The 17,238-nt window shown below is 55.4% G+C and overlaps 1 protein-coding gene and 1 long non-coding RNA gene across 3 annotated transcripts; one reads left to right on the forward strand and one right to left on the reverse strand.

Annotated features, from left to right (window-relative positions):
- Positions 1 to 3,591: 3,591 nt before the first annotated feature.
- LOC135978096 (lanosterol synthase-like) lies at positions 3,592 to 8,605 on the reverse strand. Its single transcript, XM_065579145.1, has 4 exons — positions 8,574 to 8,605; positions 7,432 to 7,567; positions 4,985 to 5,089; positions 3,592 to 4,135 (listed from the first exon to the last, which is right to left on the reverse strand). Exons 1-4 carry the CDS (start codon positions 8,597 to 8,599, stop codon positions 4,127 to 4,129), a joined length of 276 nt encoding a protein of 91 aa, XP_065435217.1. The 5' UTR covers positions 8,600 to 8,605; the 3' UTR covers positions 3,592 to 4,126.
- LOC135978097 (uncharacterized) lies at positions 8,251 to 15,738 on the forward strand. 2 transcript variants are annotated; one of them, XR_010595521.1, is made up of 3 exons: positions 8,251 to 8,937; positions 10,137 to 10,272; positions 13,355 to 15,738. It is a non-coding gene; the product is annotated as an uncharacterized LOC135978097 (long non-coding RNA). The 2 variants fall into 2 exon arrangements; XR_010595520.1 differs by having other exon boundaries at positions 8,251 to 10,272.
- Positions 15,739 to 17,238: the final 1,500 nt, after the last annotated feature.

Consider the following 17,238-nt stretch of genomic DNA (forward strand, 5'->3'; position numbering starts at 1 on the left):
GGGCAGGGGGGGGGGGGCTGTCAGTGTTGGAAAGCTGGGGGTGGGGGTCTGCTTTATTGATGGAGGCAGGAAACGTTCTTTCCTTGTGATGTCTTTAAATATTTATTTTAGATGGGGGAGGGGCCGGTGAGAGAGAGGAGAACTGGGCAGCAGCTGGAGGGCCAAGAAATGCATCGAGCTTTTAAAAGCTGAACCAGCCCTGGGGAGGGTAGAGGTTTCCCTGCTTGGGGAGGGCTGTGCAGGCAAATCGCACCTGCCCTTCCAGATGCACGGGCGCCTCATTGTTCAGCCCAGATGAGCTTATCTGGCATTATGCAGGGCGGCTGCTGCCTCTGTCTAGCAAACAGCAGCGCTCACAGCAAAACTAAATGGAAGTCGTCAGTGGGCTTGTTTTAACCTCCAGCGCCTGCTTCCACAGTCCTGGTGGGCTCCCTGCCCCGCAGCCTGCCTGGCCCTCCGACTGTTTCCAGCCTGGATGCTGGTGCCCTTCAATCCTGACCTGCAGCCCCCCTGTTGTCCCAGCCCTGGGCTCCCCACGCAGCCCTGTCCATGCCCCTCACTCCAGACCTGCAGCCCCCCTGTTGTCCTAGGGTTACCATATTTAAAAAATAAAAAAAGAGGACACTCCACGGGGCCCTGGCCCCGCCCCTTTCCCCACCCCATCTCTGCCCCAACTCCACTCCTTCCCCGCCCCAACTCTGCCCCTTCCCCGCTCCTTCCCCAAAGTCCCCACCCTAACTCTCCCTCCTCCCTCCCAGCCACGCGAAAAGGGCTGCCCAAGCGCTACCGGCTTCACGGTTTGCTGGGCAGCATCCAGACCCTGCGCCCCCGGCTGGCGCTTCCCCAGCGCAGCTGGAGCCCGGGAGGGGAAGCGCCCAGCCGGGGGCACAGGGTCTGGAGGCTGCCCGGCAAACCGTGAAGCCGGTAGCGTTCGGGCTTCGGGCAGCCCCCTTGCCTCCGGACCCTGCGCCCCCGGCCGGGCACTTCGCCTCCCGGGCTCCGGCTGCTCTGCTCCTCCCCTGACTCTTCGGCTCTGTTTAAGAGCCGAGCTGCCCGAGCGCTACTGGCTTCGGGCAGCCCCCTTGTCTCCAGACCCTGCACCACCGGAGCAGAGCAGCTGGAGCCCGGGAGGGGAAGTGCCCGGCCAGCGGCTGGGGTCCGGAGGCAAGGGGGCTGCCCGAAGCCGGTAGCGCTCGGGCAGCTCGGCTCTTAAACAGAGCCGAAGAGTCAGGGGAGGAGCAGAGCAGCCGCGGGAGAGGAAGTGCCCGGCCGGTATTTTCCCGGACATGTTCGGCTTTTTGGCAATTCCCCCCGGACAGGGGTTTGATTACCAAAAAGCCAGACATGTCCAGGAAAAAACGGACATATGGTAACCCTATGTTGTCCCAGCCCTGGGCTCCCCACACAGCCCTGTCCATGCCCCTCACTCCTGACCTGCAGCCCCCCAGCTATCCCAGTTCTTAGCCTCTCTTGAGTAAAGAGGTACAATGTGGAGATTTGTGTGGCAATGCTGAGAGAGGGACAAACATCCACTGGGGTCTGGGAGGAATCATTTCAAGCATTCATTTCAATCAGGCCTTCAGAAGGGCTAGCCCGCGGCCCCTACAGCGCACTTCTTCATTAGCAGCTGAAGACACTGAGCTGCAGGAAGTGGGACAGAGAAGCAGGCCTGCGTGGCCAGGGCATGGGGGAGCAGCACGCAGCCCCTTTCCTTGCTGGACACTCAGCAGGGGCCAAGCAGCCGTTAGTGCTCGGTTCTAGCCCCCAGCGCAGGTAGCAGAGGGGCTGTCCACTAACGTAGGGCCAGAACCGCACAGCAGAGACTGGACAGGACGGGACTCCTCCCCTAGGCTCCACCCCAGGGGCAATGCGTGTGTGGCAGGGGCGGAAGGCCGGAGCGAAGGGGCTGGGCACGGGATGGCGGGTGCAGAGCATCCCCCAGAGGTGCAGGGGAAGCAGCTGCCCGAGAGCATGGACACACACTGCTCCTGATACCAACCCCTTCTACCCTCAGCCAGGAGGAGGAGCAGGGACGGGAGAAGCTGCTGCTGTGAGCCGCACAGCTGGGCCAGGGCTGGTCCTATGACTATTAACAGCCCGGCAGCAAAGGGAGACATTGCAGGGGTGGCAGATCCCCCGAGGCAGAGCAGCCTGGTGAGACCCCCTTTGCAGTATGCGCTCAGTCCCCGGGTGAGGGGTCCCTGCCCAGCCCTGCGAGCTGCCTCAGCAGCAGCGAGAGGGTGCCCAGGGTCCCTGCGGTCACTGCCAGGGCCACAGCGCCTTACCTGCATCTTCATGCCGTCGAGTCCCAGCCTGCGTGGAGAGAGAGCACATCACTGCAGCAGCCTGGGGAGCGTGGTGCTGTCCCCAACCTCCCGCAGCCCCCAGGCGTCTAACACTGCTGCTGGGGCACAGAGTACTGAGCTTCAGGGGCAGCCTTGCAGCAGGTTCCCCGGGGGCCCTGGCCTGCCCCTTCCCAGCCTGACTGGGAGAACTGGAGCGAGTAGGACTCACTAATAAAGAGCCAGTTTCTGGAGCTGGCTGCTGATCAGTGCAAGACCCCCCCGTTCGCATGTCCCCTGCACAGAGCTCCCTGCTCGTGGGGCCTACGCAGCGTGGTGGCCCTGGGGGCAGAGCGGGGTCCCCCATGGCAGGTCTGGGCAGCAGGTTCCCTGCTAGGGCCTGGGGACTCCCGCGCAGGGCTCTCTCTAGCTGAGCCCTGCGCTGTCTCCAGGGCTAGGGAGGTTCATGGGCCTGGCCTTACCAGAGGTAATCAGGGATCCTGGAGACATGCTCCTGGAAGGCTGGAGAGCTCTCCCTGTTGCCCGCCCTAAAGGGCTCGAGGGGACAACAATGGTCCGTCACCCGGTGTGCTTGGCACCAATAAAGACACCGAGGGGAGAAAGCAAGCCAAGTTTATTTCAGAGCTCTGAAATGGCACTAGGAGACCGGCATGTCTCAAATCCAGTGCAACAAATACAAACAAATTTTACCTTTTATACTCCAAACTGTTTGCATACATCTCTTTGTCTGGCTGTTCCTCCTTACCCCTCCCTTCCAGACAACTGTTACAATAAACTCTACATAAGCTTGTGAGAAAACTTTCTCAGTCTTTGCGACCTTGGATTAGACGCCTGCAAACTAACTACCCCGCTTCTTATCTCTATTATTTCTGCTAGTGTGAGTGAAACTGCAGCCATCTGCTAAAAAGCTGACATTACATTTCTGCTTCAGCCTACTTCAGAGCATGTAAACAGTTAGCAGAGAAGTAGGTGAGAGTTCCCAAGATGGGGTTTGGGGGTTCAGATAGGCCCAGAGCAAAAGAGCTTCATCGGCACTTTTGGCCTTCCACTCTCCCGAGTTACCTGGTAGCTATGCCTAGTGGACCCCAACATCCCCATCCACGTACCAGCCAACCAGCATGTTAATGGTCTTGGAAATCTGCCGAGAGAGAAGGCGTCACTCCCCTGCAGAGCGCAGTGGTGTTCGGCTTGGGCCTGCACCGCATGACCTGACCTCGTGACCAGCTCCAGAGCAAACCCCAGGCTGGGGGGTGTCTACAGGCGAGCGAGCACGTCTACATGGGGCTCTGGTCACAGAACGGACCCCTTGGCATCCCCATGTCCATTCCCCATCACAGGGCAGGAGATCACTCTCCAGCCACGGCCTTCCACCAGCTGACTCCACACCCCCCAGCTGTCCCCAGCAAAGACTCTGCAGAGGGGGGCATCTGGCACGCCCAGCCTCCACTGCCACTGTACAATGTCCAAGCGGTTGCTCACGCTCTCCTCTCCCGCCAGCCTGCTCATGCCCTTGTCATCCGCCATGAACTCTCCTGTGTGCAGCGCCCAGCACAGCAGGCCCTGAGCCTGCCTGGATTGCTGGTTGCTATGGTTACGTGCCAGCAGCAGGGCATCTGTGCAGAGCTGGGGAGTCCCAGGCCGGTCTCTCCCGCACCTGGGCAGGAATTGGAGCCAGCTCCGTTGATTCGTTGGGAACGGTAACGAGCAGCCTACCGGGCCAATGCTGATGGCCTTGGTGAATCTGTCTTCAGCCTTGATGTGGTCGTACAGCTCCGCGATGGCTCGCTGCCTCAGCCGGGCGCTGTGATGGGCTTCGTACACGTTCAGGATGGCTGAGACGGGAACAAGAGAGACACAATAAGGAAACTCTTACCAGCTGCCTGGTTCCAACTCCTGTGCGAGCAGGGCCTGGCCCCGAGCCCCAGAGAGCTCCCCCCATCCCTTCCCCAGCTGGCCAGGGCTCTGGGGGGAGCAGGGCGAGAGCCCCAGGGACACAGCCCCAGAACGCTCCACACCTGGACTGAACCCTGGTTGTTTCACCTCTGCTCAGCCCGAGACAGGACCAGAGGGAAGGTAGGAAGCTGCTGAGTGGGGGACAGAACCCGAGGTATTAAGATTCACTCAGTGCCCCAGCACACAGCCCACGCTGGACTCAGCCTCCGCAGACACCTCAGAGACAGAGTGTTTGGAGTTGTTCTATGAGCCCTGATTCGGCACCAATGGCACCAGACAGTCAGGATGGGCCTGGGTTCAGCCTCCTCCAGCGGCAATCAGCACAGAGCCCAGCGCCTTTCCTACGTGCTGGACCCAGGTGGCTGCTGCTGGCTCGTGGCCGAAGTGAGCGAGCCAATGCCGCACACAGATTGCCCTCATGCCCACTGGGCAGGGCAGTAACTGTGGCACCATGCTGAGGCCAGGTGGGCACTGCTTTGTCAGGCACAAGCATTCCCTCCCGGGTTAGTAATGTACAGTCTTGCCAGCTTCTGGTCCCTGGCCACTCTGAGATCCCACGGGCAGGGCAAGGCTGACAGGAAGCTTGGGGGCTGCATTGGGGTTGGATGTGAGGCTATGGGGCAGCTCTCAACTCCGCCAGCGACTCACGTCAGTGGGGTCAGAAAACAACCTGCACATCAACTATCCCCCGCCCTGCCCTGGCCAGGCCCAGCCAGTGGCCTACTCACCATTGGCGAGTGTGAGCAGCTGTGCGGGGTGTAGAGATCGCTGGCAGCCACGTTATTCCTCTGGGCCGGCCAGTCAATGCTGGAGTAGTCCTGGACGTACAGCTCCTGGCAGGGAGCAGGCGGGAGATTAGCCATCCGCTCACTAGCACGTCATGGGAGCAGACCCATGAGACAGCTGCAAGTGTCAGGCTGGTGGCGTTGGCAGCCAGCGGCAGTACAGCACAGAGCACGCAGGGCAGCACCGGGGACGGAGGGCAGCGCTGCCTGGCCCGCTCTGTGGCTCCACACCAGCCACCGGGACAGGTCCCACGTGGGAGCTGCTCCCAGCACCCTTTGCTAAGGAGAGTTAACAAGAGGAGAAAGCACCTTCAGATAGTGCCAGAGCACCTGAGGGGGGCACCGGGGCCCCATGCGGCCTGGGGGGGCACACAGCCCGAAGGGGGGGGCTCCAGGGCCCACACAGGCCAGAATGGGGGGAGCAAGCTGGAGCATGCTCATGCAGTAGGGAGGGCTTAATTCTGGCTGGAGGCCTGTGTGCAGGACTCCACCCCGCTCCAATTCACAGCAGGGCTCCCGGAGCCCAGTGGGCAGGGAGAAGACAGCCCCTAAGGCGTAACTCCCCTTCAGGCCTAGGAGTGTCAGGTGCCCAGCCTAAGACACCAAGTCTGATTCGCAAAGGGCAGGGCTCAGAGCTCTCAAATCAGACCCCTCCGGGGGGGCCGACGGGGCCTCCCAAAAATCACTCCTCCCTTTGGAAAGTGCAGGCCATAGGCATTGTGAACAAGTGTGTGGCAAGTACCTTGCCGTGGCATTGACAGGGAAAGCCTGCTCCCTGCACGACCCCAGACACTCTGCCCTTGGCTTTCCTTCCTACCTTGCCCTCCCAGCTCTCTCCTTCCTTCCCCAAAGCCCACCCCAATTCCTGCCCCATAGGGTTCCCTCCACCTCTCCCATCAGCCAAGGTTACCAGCAATGGAAGAGCATTAATGCGGCACCTACACGGACTGTTTAAGGTGGGCACTCCCGGGCCCCCCGTGACTGTCCTCACCACTGAGTATCAGAAATAAGACTGGCAGGTGACTGGTAGAAGAACCTTCACAGGGAGAAGATACCAGGTACCGAAGGGCGGAGAAAGGCAGAACAAGAACCAGTGGCTGAAGCTATAAGGCCCGAACAGTGAACAATGAGGGTGATCAACCACCGGAATGTGCTGCCAAGGGAACTAGCAGACTCTCCATCTCTCGATGTCTTCAGCTCCCGACCGGCTGCTTTTCTGGAGGGCACACTGTACTGCAGCCAGACACGTCGCTGGGCTCAGTCCAGAGTAACTGGGTGACATTCTCTGGCCTGCGTTACACAGGAGCCTGACTAGATGATCTACCGGTCCCTTGATGTGATGAATCGAGCTCTGGGTCATCACACAGACAGCGGGGCATCGGTTCCATGCAGCTCCTGTTACTACTGCACCTATGAAGGCAGAGCCTTTCCATCTGCTAATGAGAGCTGGGATGCTGCACAGAGGTAATATGCCAGTGGCCCCATACCGACATCGAGGGGCCCAACCCAGCCCGGGCCAGTCGTACCTCAGCACGGGCCAGTCGTACCTCAGCCCTAAGCGAAAGGGAAAGCATGGAAGGACCACGTGGCTCACTCAAGCAACATCCCCCTGAAGGAGCAGAAATGCAGCCCACACTACGTCAACGTACAGAAGCATCAGCTGTGACAGGGAAGGCGTAAGGAGGCTCAGAGGGAACCAGAATGGCCAGCAGCAAATAGGAACTTCTGTAAGTCTCGGAGAACCAGAAAGCTGGTGAGAGTCGCTGGCCCTGCTAGATCAGCAGAGGGTGAGTGGAACAACCAGAGAGGACGAGACACTGAGCAGCAGGGTTGCTAAAGTCTTCAGGGGGGAGGGATAGCTCAGTGGTTTGAGCACTGGCCTCCTAAACCCAGGGTTGTGAGTTCAATCCTTGAGGGGGTCATTTAGGGATCGGGGCAAAAATCTGTCAGGGGATTGGTCCTGCTTTGAGCAGGGGGTTGGACTAGATGACCTCCTGAGGTCCCTTCATATTCTATGATTCACCACAGAGAATGAGGGGAGATTCCCCCCCCTGTGCTCCTCTTTGGTAACAGAGATGAGGGACAGAGGTGTCAGACACGGGGCTGCTGAGACATGGCTCAGGGCCGTCGCAGTTAGTGCCCAGGCAAGGGGAAGCCCCAGAAGCTCTGGTGGGACAGGGGAACAAGGGGCTGATGTGGGGATCACATCACAACGAGCCCACAGGGATCTCCACCAAAGCACTGCCAGGGGCTGCAGCCCCTGGGATTTGCGCCCAATGAGGAGATTCGGGTCCATGCAACTAGCCACAGCTGGGCCATGGTGGGAAGGGTCTCCAGGCCACCGTTACACAGGGTGAGGAGTGGGGAGGGTGCTCAGGGAGTTCATTTACCTGTCTGAGGCTCTGGACAAGCTCATCCTCCTCGGCAGTCAGGCGCGTGGCATAGCAGTAGCTCATCGGCAGGTACACCTGGCGGCAGTGACACCACAGCGTGGAGGGGTGGGCTGGCATCCACGCCGGGAGCAGCCTGTCACACAACAGAGGGACGTTGTCAGCAGTGTGCGGGATGGGGAGTGGGGAGCCGCAGGGACACGGCACAGTTAAGGACAGGGGTGTGGGCAGTCAGAGGGGTAATGTGCCCAGGAGACACCCGGGGCCCAGGATAGCCGCTGCCTCAGCGTTAGAGCAGCCCTACAGGACAACGCACCGACCCCAGGCGATCGCTGCTCTGTGCTCCTTGGGTGTGGGGGACGTGGAAGAGAAGCTGGAGCCCTCGTTTGGAGCCAGGAGACTGTCTCCTCCCGCCCGAGGACAGCGTTCTGGGCTCTCCCAGCAACCCAGCAAGGCTGTTATCCTGGACAGGGCCTCTGCCAACAGACTGCATCTGATTCCCTGTGGTTCGTGTTAACGGGGTGCGGAGGGAGGCGCAGGGAATAAACAGCCTCTCCAGCGGGGAACATGCCAGTGGGCAATGCTGCCACTAGTTTCCCTGTAATCAGCCAGCTGCCTGAACTCCCTCGCTTCACACTGCCCCCTGCTCCTGGCCCCACGGCCAGCTCAGGCACCAGCTGTCCCTGAGGGCTGGGGGAGTCTGCGGCACGCCCAGCTCCAGGAGAGGGACAGCCGTGGCATGCCAAATGGGGAGGAACTGTGTCAGGACCCAGGACAGGTTCAGCCCCAGGAGGGAGGGACTTGGGGAAAGCGCAACGTGTGGGTCTGGAGGCTGGCAGAGAGGGCAGGAAGGCTGGAGGTCGAGCAGGTGGGCCGAGCTTGGATGGGGGAGGGAAGGTCATCAACAGAACATCCCTCCCGCATCAGCCCACGCCCCGTGCCAGGAATGGTGCCTGGTTTCCGTGCCCGAAGCCTCCTGGCCCAGGCTGAGTGGGAGAATGGGGGACTGGTGCAGGCCGGGGATTACTCTCAGGTTCCTGGTGTTCGGCGTCAGGCTCTCTGCTGGGTGCTGCTGCGAGGGGACAGGGCTGTGGCTTGGGACTGAAAATCAATACACTCTGCAGATACAGAATAGCACCTACCACAGCTCAGGGAACAGCATGTTCATTCCCTCCCAGCTGTAAACGTTCGAGACGGCCAGCCAAAACTTCCCCCAGGACGGGATTCCCACAGCACCCCCTGGAGAGACAGACACAGATCTGGGCTCTGACTGCAGCCACGGGGGCCAGGGACACGGACCCTGCCATGTGACAGGGCATGAACAGAGGCTCCTGAATCCTGGTCTGGTCTGGTCGTGTGGCAGGCCAGGGACCCTGGAGAGCGGCAAGCCGGTGCGGCGGGCACACAACGGGCACTACACACCGACAGACACAGCCATTCAGAAACGACACCTGGGAAGCGTTTGCAACCAGTGAAGGAGCTGAGGTTTCACCGTCACCCCAGAAGGTAAGCGCGGCAGGGTGCTGGCACAGCAGGATGCAGCATGGGCTGTGACATGCCACACGTGCTGCGACAGCCAGGCCACGCTGGGAGAAGCTAAGGGCGGCAGGGCAGAAACTAACGTGCGAACTGCACATGCTGCCATACAGCCAAGGACAAGCCATTGCAAAGGCTCATGCCACTCTGGCCGCATGTCCCCTCGCCTACCACTCACCCCTTCGGAGCTGGGCAAGCCCTTCTCAACAGTCCCAGCCCCATGGCTGCTGGGGGGAGGACAGGATGCCAGAGAGCTCCAGCCACATGCTGACCTTTGCTGTGGAGGTTGATCCGAGCCCTCACGAGGTCCGGGTCATCGGGCCCAACCCCCAGGATCCTCAGGGACGTGTAGTTGAGCGCTGTGCCAAACACCGTCCATTTGTCTTCCACGTGCCTGCCACATACAGAGAGCAGGGAAGTCAGACATGGCCGAGCGCTCGTGCAATCAACCGAGACTGGTTTTATTGGGGCAAACCTACCCAGGGGGTTAGAGCTAACTGAGCAAACTAACTGAAAAGCAACCGCCCTGGGCCATGCTGCTGGGAAAAGGGAACAAAATGCTCCCAGCCCCTCACTCTAGTGGTCTCCCCATGGTGAAGGAGGGCTCTGGTCACGCCACGTGCTGGCCTCCACGGCACTGCAGCTCCAGCTCTCAGCATAGCTCTGAGCCGTTTCCCACATGTAAGGGAGCACCAGGCCAAGCTCTGGATGCTGCGGGGGAGCTTCAGAAGCACTCAGCCATGGCCTAGCCTGTCCCCGCTGAAGCCATAGGCAAGTGCTCTCGTCAAGGCAAGGGGGGGCAGAATGACGCCAACGCCGAGTACTTCGAACACCCACCGTTGCGTTGCTGTGTGATTCAGTACGGCGGCACTGCCGGAGCTAAAGTCACCCCAGAAATGCCGATGAAGCGGGGCTTGATTTGCTTATGAAATCAGAGTGTTTCCCTCCCAGGGGCCAGCTTGGGGGCTGGTGGGATTTCAGGGATTTTGTTTAATAGGTTGAAGGCGAGACACAGAAAATGAGCCAGTTTTGAACATTCTCCCTCGTTTCCTAGTGCTCCTCTGGGTCCCCCTCACCTCCGCTGGAATAGGGAAACCTGCCTAGACAATGGCGGAGAGGTGGCAGTGCAGGCGTACGTTTCTACCATGATTTCTTTCCCTTTCACCAAGGCCTCTGATCACAGACCCTCCTCCTAGAGACGGGAAAGACACTTCTCCAGTGAAGCCAAGACAGAATGCACATAACAGCCAGAATGCCTCTGCAGACCAGCCCTGACACCACCCCAGCAATGTTCCCGGCGAACAGGTAAATGGAATGAACATCTCTATGCGTATACGGTTATGCTGTTAAGAAATAGGCCTGATATTTTGCACAAGTGCCATCTGACTCCGACAGACTCGGTAGTACCTGCTGCTAATCCCCAGCACCCTCCTACAGTTGTAATGGCAGAATCGGTGTCCCCTTCGGCTCCAGCACTCCCACAGGCTCTAGAGAGTACCCCCTCGGTGGGATTGTATCCGTTGATTACTGAGAATGTGGTAGCCCGTCCAGGAACACAGGATCGTGCAGCCCAGATTGTGCCAGTGTATTCTCATGTGCCTTTTAACCCAGTGCACCTAGCTGCCTTTAAGGCAGAAGCAGGGGAATTCTCAACGAATCCAAATCGGTTTATTTCAATCTTTGAAGGGTGTCTAGCAAGCCATAAGCCTGACTGGGATGATTGCAATATACTGATGAGAACCTTGTTGTCTGAGGTGGAGCGGAATTAGGTTATAGCCAAGGCTAAGGAGGAGGCACAGAGAAGGCATTTAAGGTTTTAAAAAGGAAAGCTATTGGACACCAGAGGTTGTACCGAGTAGAATCCTCAGAAGTGGGTGTGCTTGTCCTGGTTTGTTGCTCCAAAGCTCTGTATAGAAGTTATGTTACTGGAAGGGTGTATAAAGGCAATGTGTATGTGTTCATTGTTGGGAAAAGGTGTATGAGTGAAGAGTGGAAGGTTCCTTTGGAGGTTAAAAGTCAAGAAAGGGAGAAGGAAAAAGAACAGAACGAGTTAACTGGAAAATATAGCTAGCAAGCTCAGTCCAAAGATAAGATGCTGGCCCCATCCAAGGACATTGTTCACAGCTAAGACTTGGCTGACAATCAAGAAAAGGGGGGCCTGAATGTGCCCAAGCAACTATGAGATCTGCAAAATACTGCAAGGCATAAGGAGGACAACAGAAGGGTTAAAAAGCAGCTTTGCTGGACAGTATTGGCCCAGGGATTTAAAAATTCCCCCACTCTGTTCGGCCAGGCTCTGACCAGAGACTTGGAGGAGTGGAATAATTCAGACAGAGCCCTGCTCCTGCAATATGTAGATGACTTGCTAATTGCTGCCATGGGTCTAATCCCTTGTCTCAAAGAGTTTGGACTGTGGGCTAAACCTCTGTATGAATGTGTTAAGGGAGCGGATCATGACCCCTTTCACTGGTCCCAGAAGCGGACAGGGCATTTAAAATCTTGAAAAGGAAGCTGATGGAAGCCCCAGCCCTGGGTCTGCCGGATCTCTCTAAGTCGTTCCAACTGTATGTGCATGAAAGGAAAGGGATAGCCCTGGGAGTGCTTACTCAGTTATTAGGCACCTGGAAACGTCCCGTGGCATAGTTCTCTAAACAACTGGATCAAGTTTCAAAGGGGTGACCAGCATGCTTGAGGGCGGTCGCAGCCACTGCCTTAGTGCTTGGGGAAGCTGAAAAACTGACACTGGGAGGAACTGTGCAAGTGTATATTCCCCATATGGTCCGAGCCCTGCTGGACACTAAGGGTGGTCTCTGGCTCACACAGGCTCGGGTTGCTCGGTATCAGGCAAAACTGTTAGAGAATCCTGAAGTTACCCTGCAAACCTGTCCCTCCCTTAATCCAGCTACACTGCTACCAGAGACAGAAAAGCAGGAACATGACTGTCTGGAAATCATAGATGCCCACTACTCCAGCTGCCCAGATTTAAAAGATCAGCCACTCCCAAATGCTGACTTGGAATGGTATACGGATGGCAGTAGTGCCGTTGTAGATGGGCAAAGGAGGGCGGGTTATGCTATTGTGACCCTTCATGATACCGTGGAAGCTGAAAGTTTCCCTGCTGGGACATCTGCCCAGCTTGCTGAACTAGTGGCCCTGACTCGTGCACTCGAGCTGGCAAAAGACAAACGGGTTAATATCTTTACTGACTCAACGTATGCTTTTGGGGTATTGCATGCTCACGCTGGTCTGTGGAAGCAAAGGGGAATGCTAACAGCCCAAGGTTCCCTGGTTACGCTTGGGTCTCAAATTCTCCGGCTGTTAGAGGCAGTACAACTCCCCTCAGCAGTAGCAGTGGTGCATTGCAGAGCCCATCAAAAGGAAGATCAAGATGTAACCAAGGGCAATGCCAGAGCAGACAGGGAAGCCAAGCGTGCTGCTACCCTGAAATCACCACCAGAGGAGAATGCCCAAATGCATGCCCTCATCCCATCAGTAGGTGAGCTTGCAGCCCCTCAGTACTCCCAAGAGGACAGAAACCTGGCTGACAGGCTCGGTCTCCAGGAAAAGGAGGGATGGCTTTATTCCACAGAGGGAAAAATCCTCCTGCCCATGGGCCTGATCCGACCAGTGTTGCAGAAACTGCATCAAACCACCCACTCAGGCAGAGAGGCTCTTATCCAGCTTATGAATAAATATTTTCTAACCTCTGGACTTAAACCCCTAGCACCACAGATACAGGCTGAATGTTTAATCTGCCAAAAGAATAACCTCGACCAGGAGTAGCAGTATTGCCAGCCACTCTGGAACCTACCCCAGGCCCAGGATTGGTGTGGCAAATAGACTTTACTGAGTTTCCCAGGACCCAAGGGTACAGGTACCTCCTTGTCTTGGTGGATCGATTCAGCGGATGTCCCGAAGCCTTCCCATGTCGTAACAACACTGCCAAAACGGTGGCTCTTACGTTTGTCAAGGAGATCATTCCTCACTTCGGACTCCCCCAGTGGATGGAATCTGATAACGGAACACACTTCACATCTCAAGTTGTTCAAAAGATATCAAGTGCCTTGCAAATCCTCTGGAAGCTCCACACACCCTTGCGACCACAAGCCAGTGGAGTAGTGGAACGCACAAATCAGACACTTAAGCGACACCTCTCAAAGGTCTGTCAGGAGGCCTTTCGTAGGTGGCCTGATGCTTTGCCCCTTGTGTTACTCCATATTCGCGCTCTCCCCAAGGGCAGGTTAGGGCTTAGTCCCTTCGAGATTATATTTGGAAGGGCATGGCCTCTGAACGGTACACCGGTTCTGGCAGGAGAGTGGGAAATGGGGTGTGGTTTCTTGTCTCAGTACATGTGCTCTCTGTCTGCTGTTCTTTCTTCTCTTCACAGATACACCAAAGATTCACAGCCTCTTCTGCTGGATGCCCCTGTCCACTCCTTACAGCCTGGTGACTCCGTTCTCGTTCGGACCTGGAAGGACGAACCTCTCCAAGAGAAGTGGAAGGGACCCCACACCGTCCTGCTGGTCTCCCACACGGCAGCAAAGGTCGAAGGGCACAAGAACTGGATTCATCACTCTCGACTGAAAGCAGTACCCACTCCTGAACAGTGAACTGTCCAGCCTGCAGAGAAGACTGCCAGTGACGATTTGGGACTTAAGCTGTTATTCAAAAGACAGTAAGGGTCACTGGGAATGCCTGGTGATCTCTCTGAACAGCCACAGCGCACTCCCCGCGAGAACCCTGAGCATTGGTTCTGTCTATTCACAGTAGGCCGACCTAGCCTATGGTCCTGGTCCTTTAATTTCTTGATTTGTTTAGTGTCGCTGATTCTTATCTTCTGGGCATTGGGGTTGTTGTAATCACAATATAGATTCAGGTTTAGGGTCTCTCACAACATTCCTTTTTGTCACAGAAGCAATCCTTCTGTTACCTACTGTTTCACCCACCTCGCATGCAGGATGGGGAGCTATCCCTACAGACATGGCTACCAATACCTATGAGGCCCTGAAAATTGCCTTTGCCCATGAGTTCAATCTCTCCCACTGTTGGATATGTGCCCAGTCTCCCCACCATTCGGCTGGATTGCTCTGGAGAGTAGTTCCCCAAAATTGGTCAGACTTTTGTCAAAGGTGGATGGTTACCAGCAGCAGCACCTCTGACAATTTAAGTTGGGATCCAACTGTACAGCAGAAGCTCCTTATGGCCTACACAATGGCTCCTGGGATTCCCACTATAGTAGCACTCTTAAGCCACAGCCTATTCGTCTACGCCCTCCACCCACTGGTCTCATATGTTATCAGCAAGCCAGTACAAGTAATCATATCTGGTTTGCAGGCATTAGTAGGTGTAAATTTTATATTAGTCCTGGTATAAGTCTCACTATTCCTGTACTAAATGCCACCAGTTGGCAAACTGGCACTGCATTCTTTGCCCTTTCCCCACAAGCCACCCTACGGGACCTACAAGGTAACAATGGAAAGGCTAGTTATGGTGAAGCATTCTGGATTTGTGGTAATAGTGCCTACAAATGGCTTCCTCATGCTTGGCATGGTAGCTGTTACAAAGGCTATCTCGCTCCTCCCCTCCGTGTTCTATCCCAGGCTCCCTCAGGTCACCCTCGGTACTATCGATTCTTGAGAGCTACCATTGAACCCATCGGAGAAGAAGACAGGTTTGGAATGATATTCCTCCCTACTTATGGGGTGGGACGGCTAGCCCAACTCTACAGAAGACTTTCTAAATTTCTCACTCAGTTTGCCAATGATACCCTAACCATAGAAAAAGGCATAAGCTCTGAGCTGTACCAGCTTCGATTGCTGTCTCTACAAAACCGCCAGGCCCTAGATTATGTGTTAGCCTCACGGGGCGGGGTCTGTGCCCTTATTGGAGAAGAATGTTGTACCTATGTCCCAGAGTTTTCACAGGATATTAACATGCACATCTTGTCAGCTGAACAGGTCTTGAACCAGTGGAAGGCCCAGGAAGGGAGAACCCACTATTTTTGATTCCCTTTGGGGCTGGTTACCTGGTCTAGGAGGACTAGGGGGAGGCATTGTTCACATCTTGCTCACAGGTGTTGTGATATGTTTTGTTCTTTTCCTTTTGCTAGCTTGCTGTAAAGTGCTCATACATAAGATTTGTACCTCCCATTCCCCAGAAGTTCCTTTATACTCTCTCATTGATGATCCCAATTGCATGGAACTTAATCGCATGTTGTCTTTAGAGTATGAGAAAACTCTGCCAAAGGTTTGTTGAGTGTTCTCAAAGGAGGGAATTGTTGACGTCACTAGACATAGCTACCAGGTAACTCGGGGGAGTGGAAGGCCATAAGTGCCGATGAAACTCCCCTGCTCTGGGTCTAAGTGAGCCACAGTAACTCCATCTTGTGAACTTTCACCTACCTACATGCTCACAGCTTAATGCTGAAGCAGAATATGTAATGGTCAGCTTTTTCTAGCAGACAGCTGCAGTTTCGCTCACACTAGCAGAACTTTTTGTGATAATGCGGGGAAAGGGGGAGGGAAAGGCCTAGTGCGTAGAGCTTGCAAGGTCGAAGATAAGCATGCGAATGGGAACTTTTCTAATGTACTGCCTGCTGTAACTGTTGTCGCGGAGGGAGGGGTAGGAAGAAACCAGAACAAAAGGCTTACTGAAAACAGCTTGGAATATAAAAGGGAAAACTTGCTTGTATTTGCTGCGCTTATGATTTGAGACATGCTGGTCTCCTGAGTGCCTTTTCGAGATCTCGAATAAACTTGGTTTGCTTCTCCACCCTGGTGTGTCTATTGGTGCGACGCACACCGGGCAACGAACCCTGTTGCCCCCTCGGGGCCCTCTGGGCCAGCAACACCCCTATAGAGCTGATATATCACATATAGGATGACAACCTACTGCCTCTGCCATCACTTACTCCATTAGCTCAAGTGGCAGAAGTCTGTGCAGTGGATCTAAAGATTCATCGGCAGGGTTGGAGCCATGCGAGTTTCACGATGATTCCACATGACAGAATTTCTGGGGCAGTTCAATTTTGATTTTTACAAAAAAACCTGGGGAAATGCATACAGAAATAGGGTGACCAGATGCCTAAATAGGGGAATCGCAAGTAGGAGCAGAGAGGTTATTTTATCTCTGTATTTGGCACTGGTGCAATCACTGCTGGAATGCTGTGTCCCGTTCTGGGGTGCACAATTTAAGAAGGATGTTGATAAATTGGAGAGTGTCCAGAGAAGAGTCACAAGACTGATTAAAGGATTATAAAACATGCCTTATAGTCATCGACTCAAGGACCTCAATCTATTTAGCTTAACAAAAAGAAGGTTAAGAAGGGGCTGGGGCTGTGTAAGGGGGTAAAACCCCGGCTGATTTGGGAAGTGGCTGCAGCTGGGGCCACGCCCCAAACGGAGCCACTCAGCCTGATAAGAAGGCCAGGGCAGGCAGAAGCTGAGGAGTCTCCCTCTGACAGGAGAGAGAGACAGGCCTGGCTGCAGGGAGCTCACGGGGCACCTAGAGTGAGGCAGGGCTGGGGAATGGCCTTGGGGGCTGGGAAGCCCTAGGCCAGCAACTCCCCAGGCTGCAGGGCCTGGTCCTAGGCCCACGTAGGTATTGGGGTTGCAGGGTAAGACAGAAAACACAGATGGATACAACACACAGCCAGGAAGCACAGGTACCAATAAGACAATGATGACCACAGTGATAACCATTTGATAGTATATTTAGTGCGTGTCAGATGCAGAGAGAGCTGCTGCTTTTCATAAGTTGCATTAATAACAATCAGTGTAGAAATAATTAGGAAGCACACGCTGTGACAGGTTGGGTCACAGAAACACCCTGGGGACTGCCACCTGATGTGCTGAGACTACCTCTGAGCCCATTTTCCCAGGCAGCTTGGGACTTCGGTACCCTGTCTTGTTGAGCCAGACAGACTAGCCTGCTGCAAAAACAGACCCAGGTCTGAACCATGTTTCCAAAAGCTGCAGGCTTAACTGAAAACAGCTTAAGAAGTGCTCCTGTCTCCAGCACCCAGATACCCAGTTCCCCATGGGGTCCAAACCCCAAATAAATCCATTTTACTCTGTATAAAGCTTATATAGGGTAAACTCATAAATTGTTCACCCTCTATAACACTGATAGAGAGATATGCACAGCTGTTTGCTCCCCCAGGTATTAATTACTTGTTCTGGGTTAATTAATAAGGAAAAAGTGATTTTATTAAATATAAAAAGTAGGATTTAAGTGGTTCCAAGTAATAACAGACAGAACAAAGTAAATGAC

Source organism: Chrysemys picta, unplaced genomic scaffold, assembly GCF_011386835.1.
Source record: "Chrysemys picta bellii isolate R12L10 unplaced genomic scaffold, ASM1138683v2 scaf115, whole genome shotgun sequence".
Taxonomy (NCBI): domain Eukaryota; kingdom Metazoa; phylum Chordata; order Testudines; family Emydidae; genus Chrysemys; species Chrysemys picta.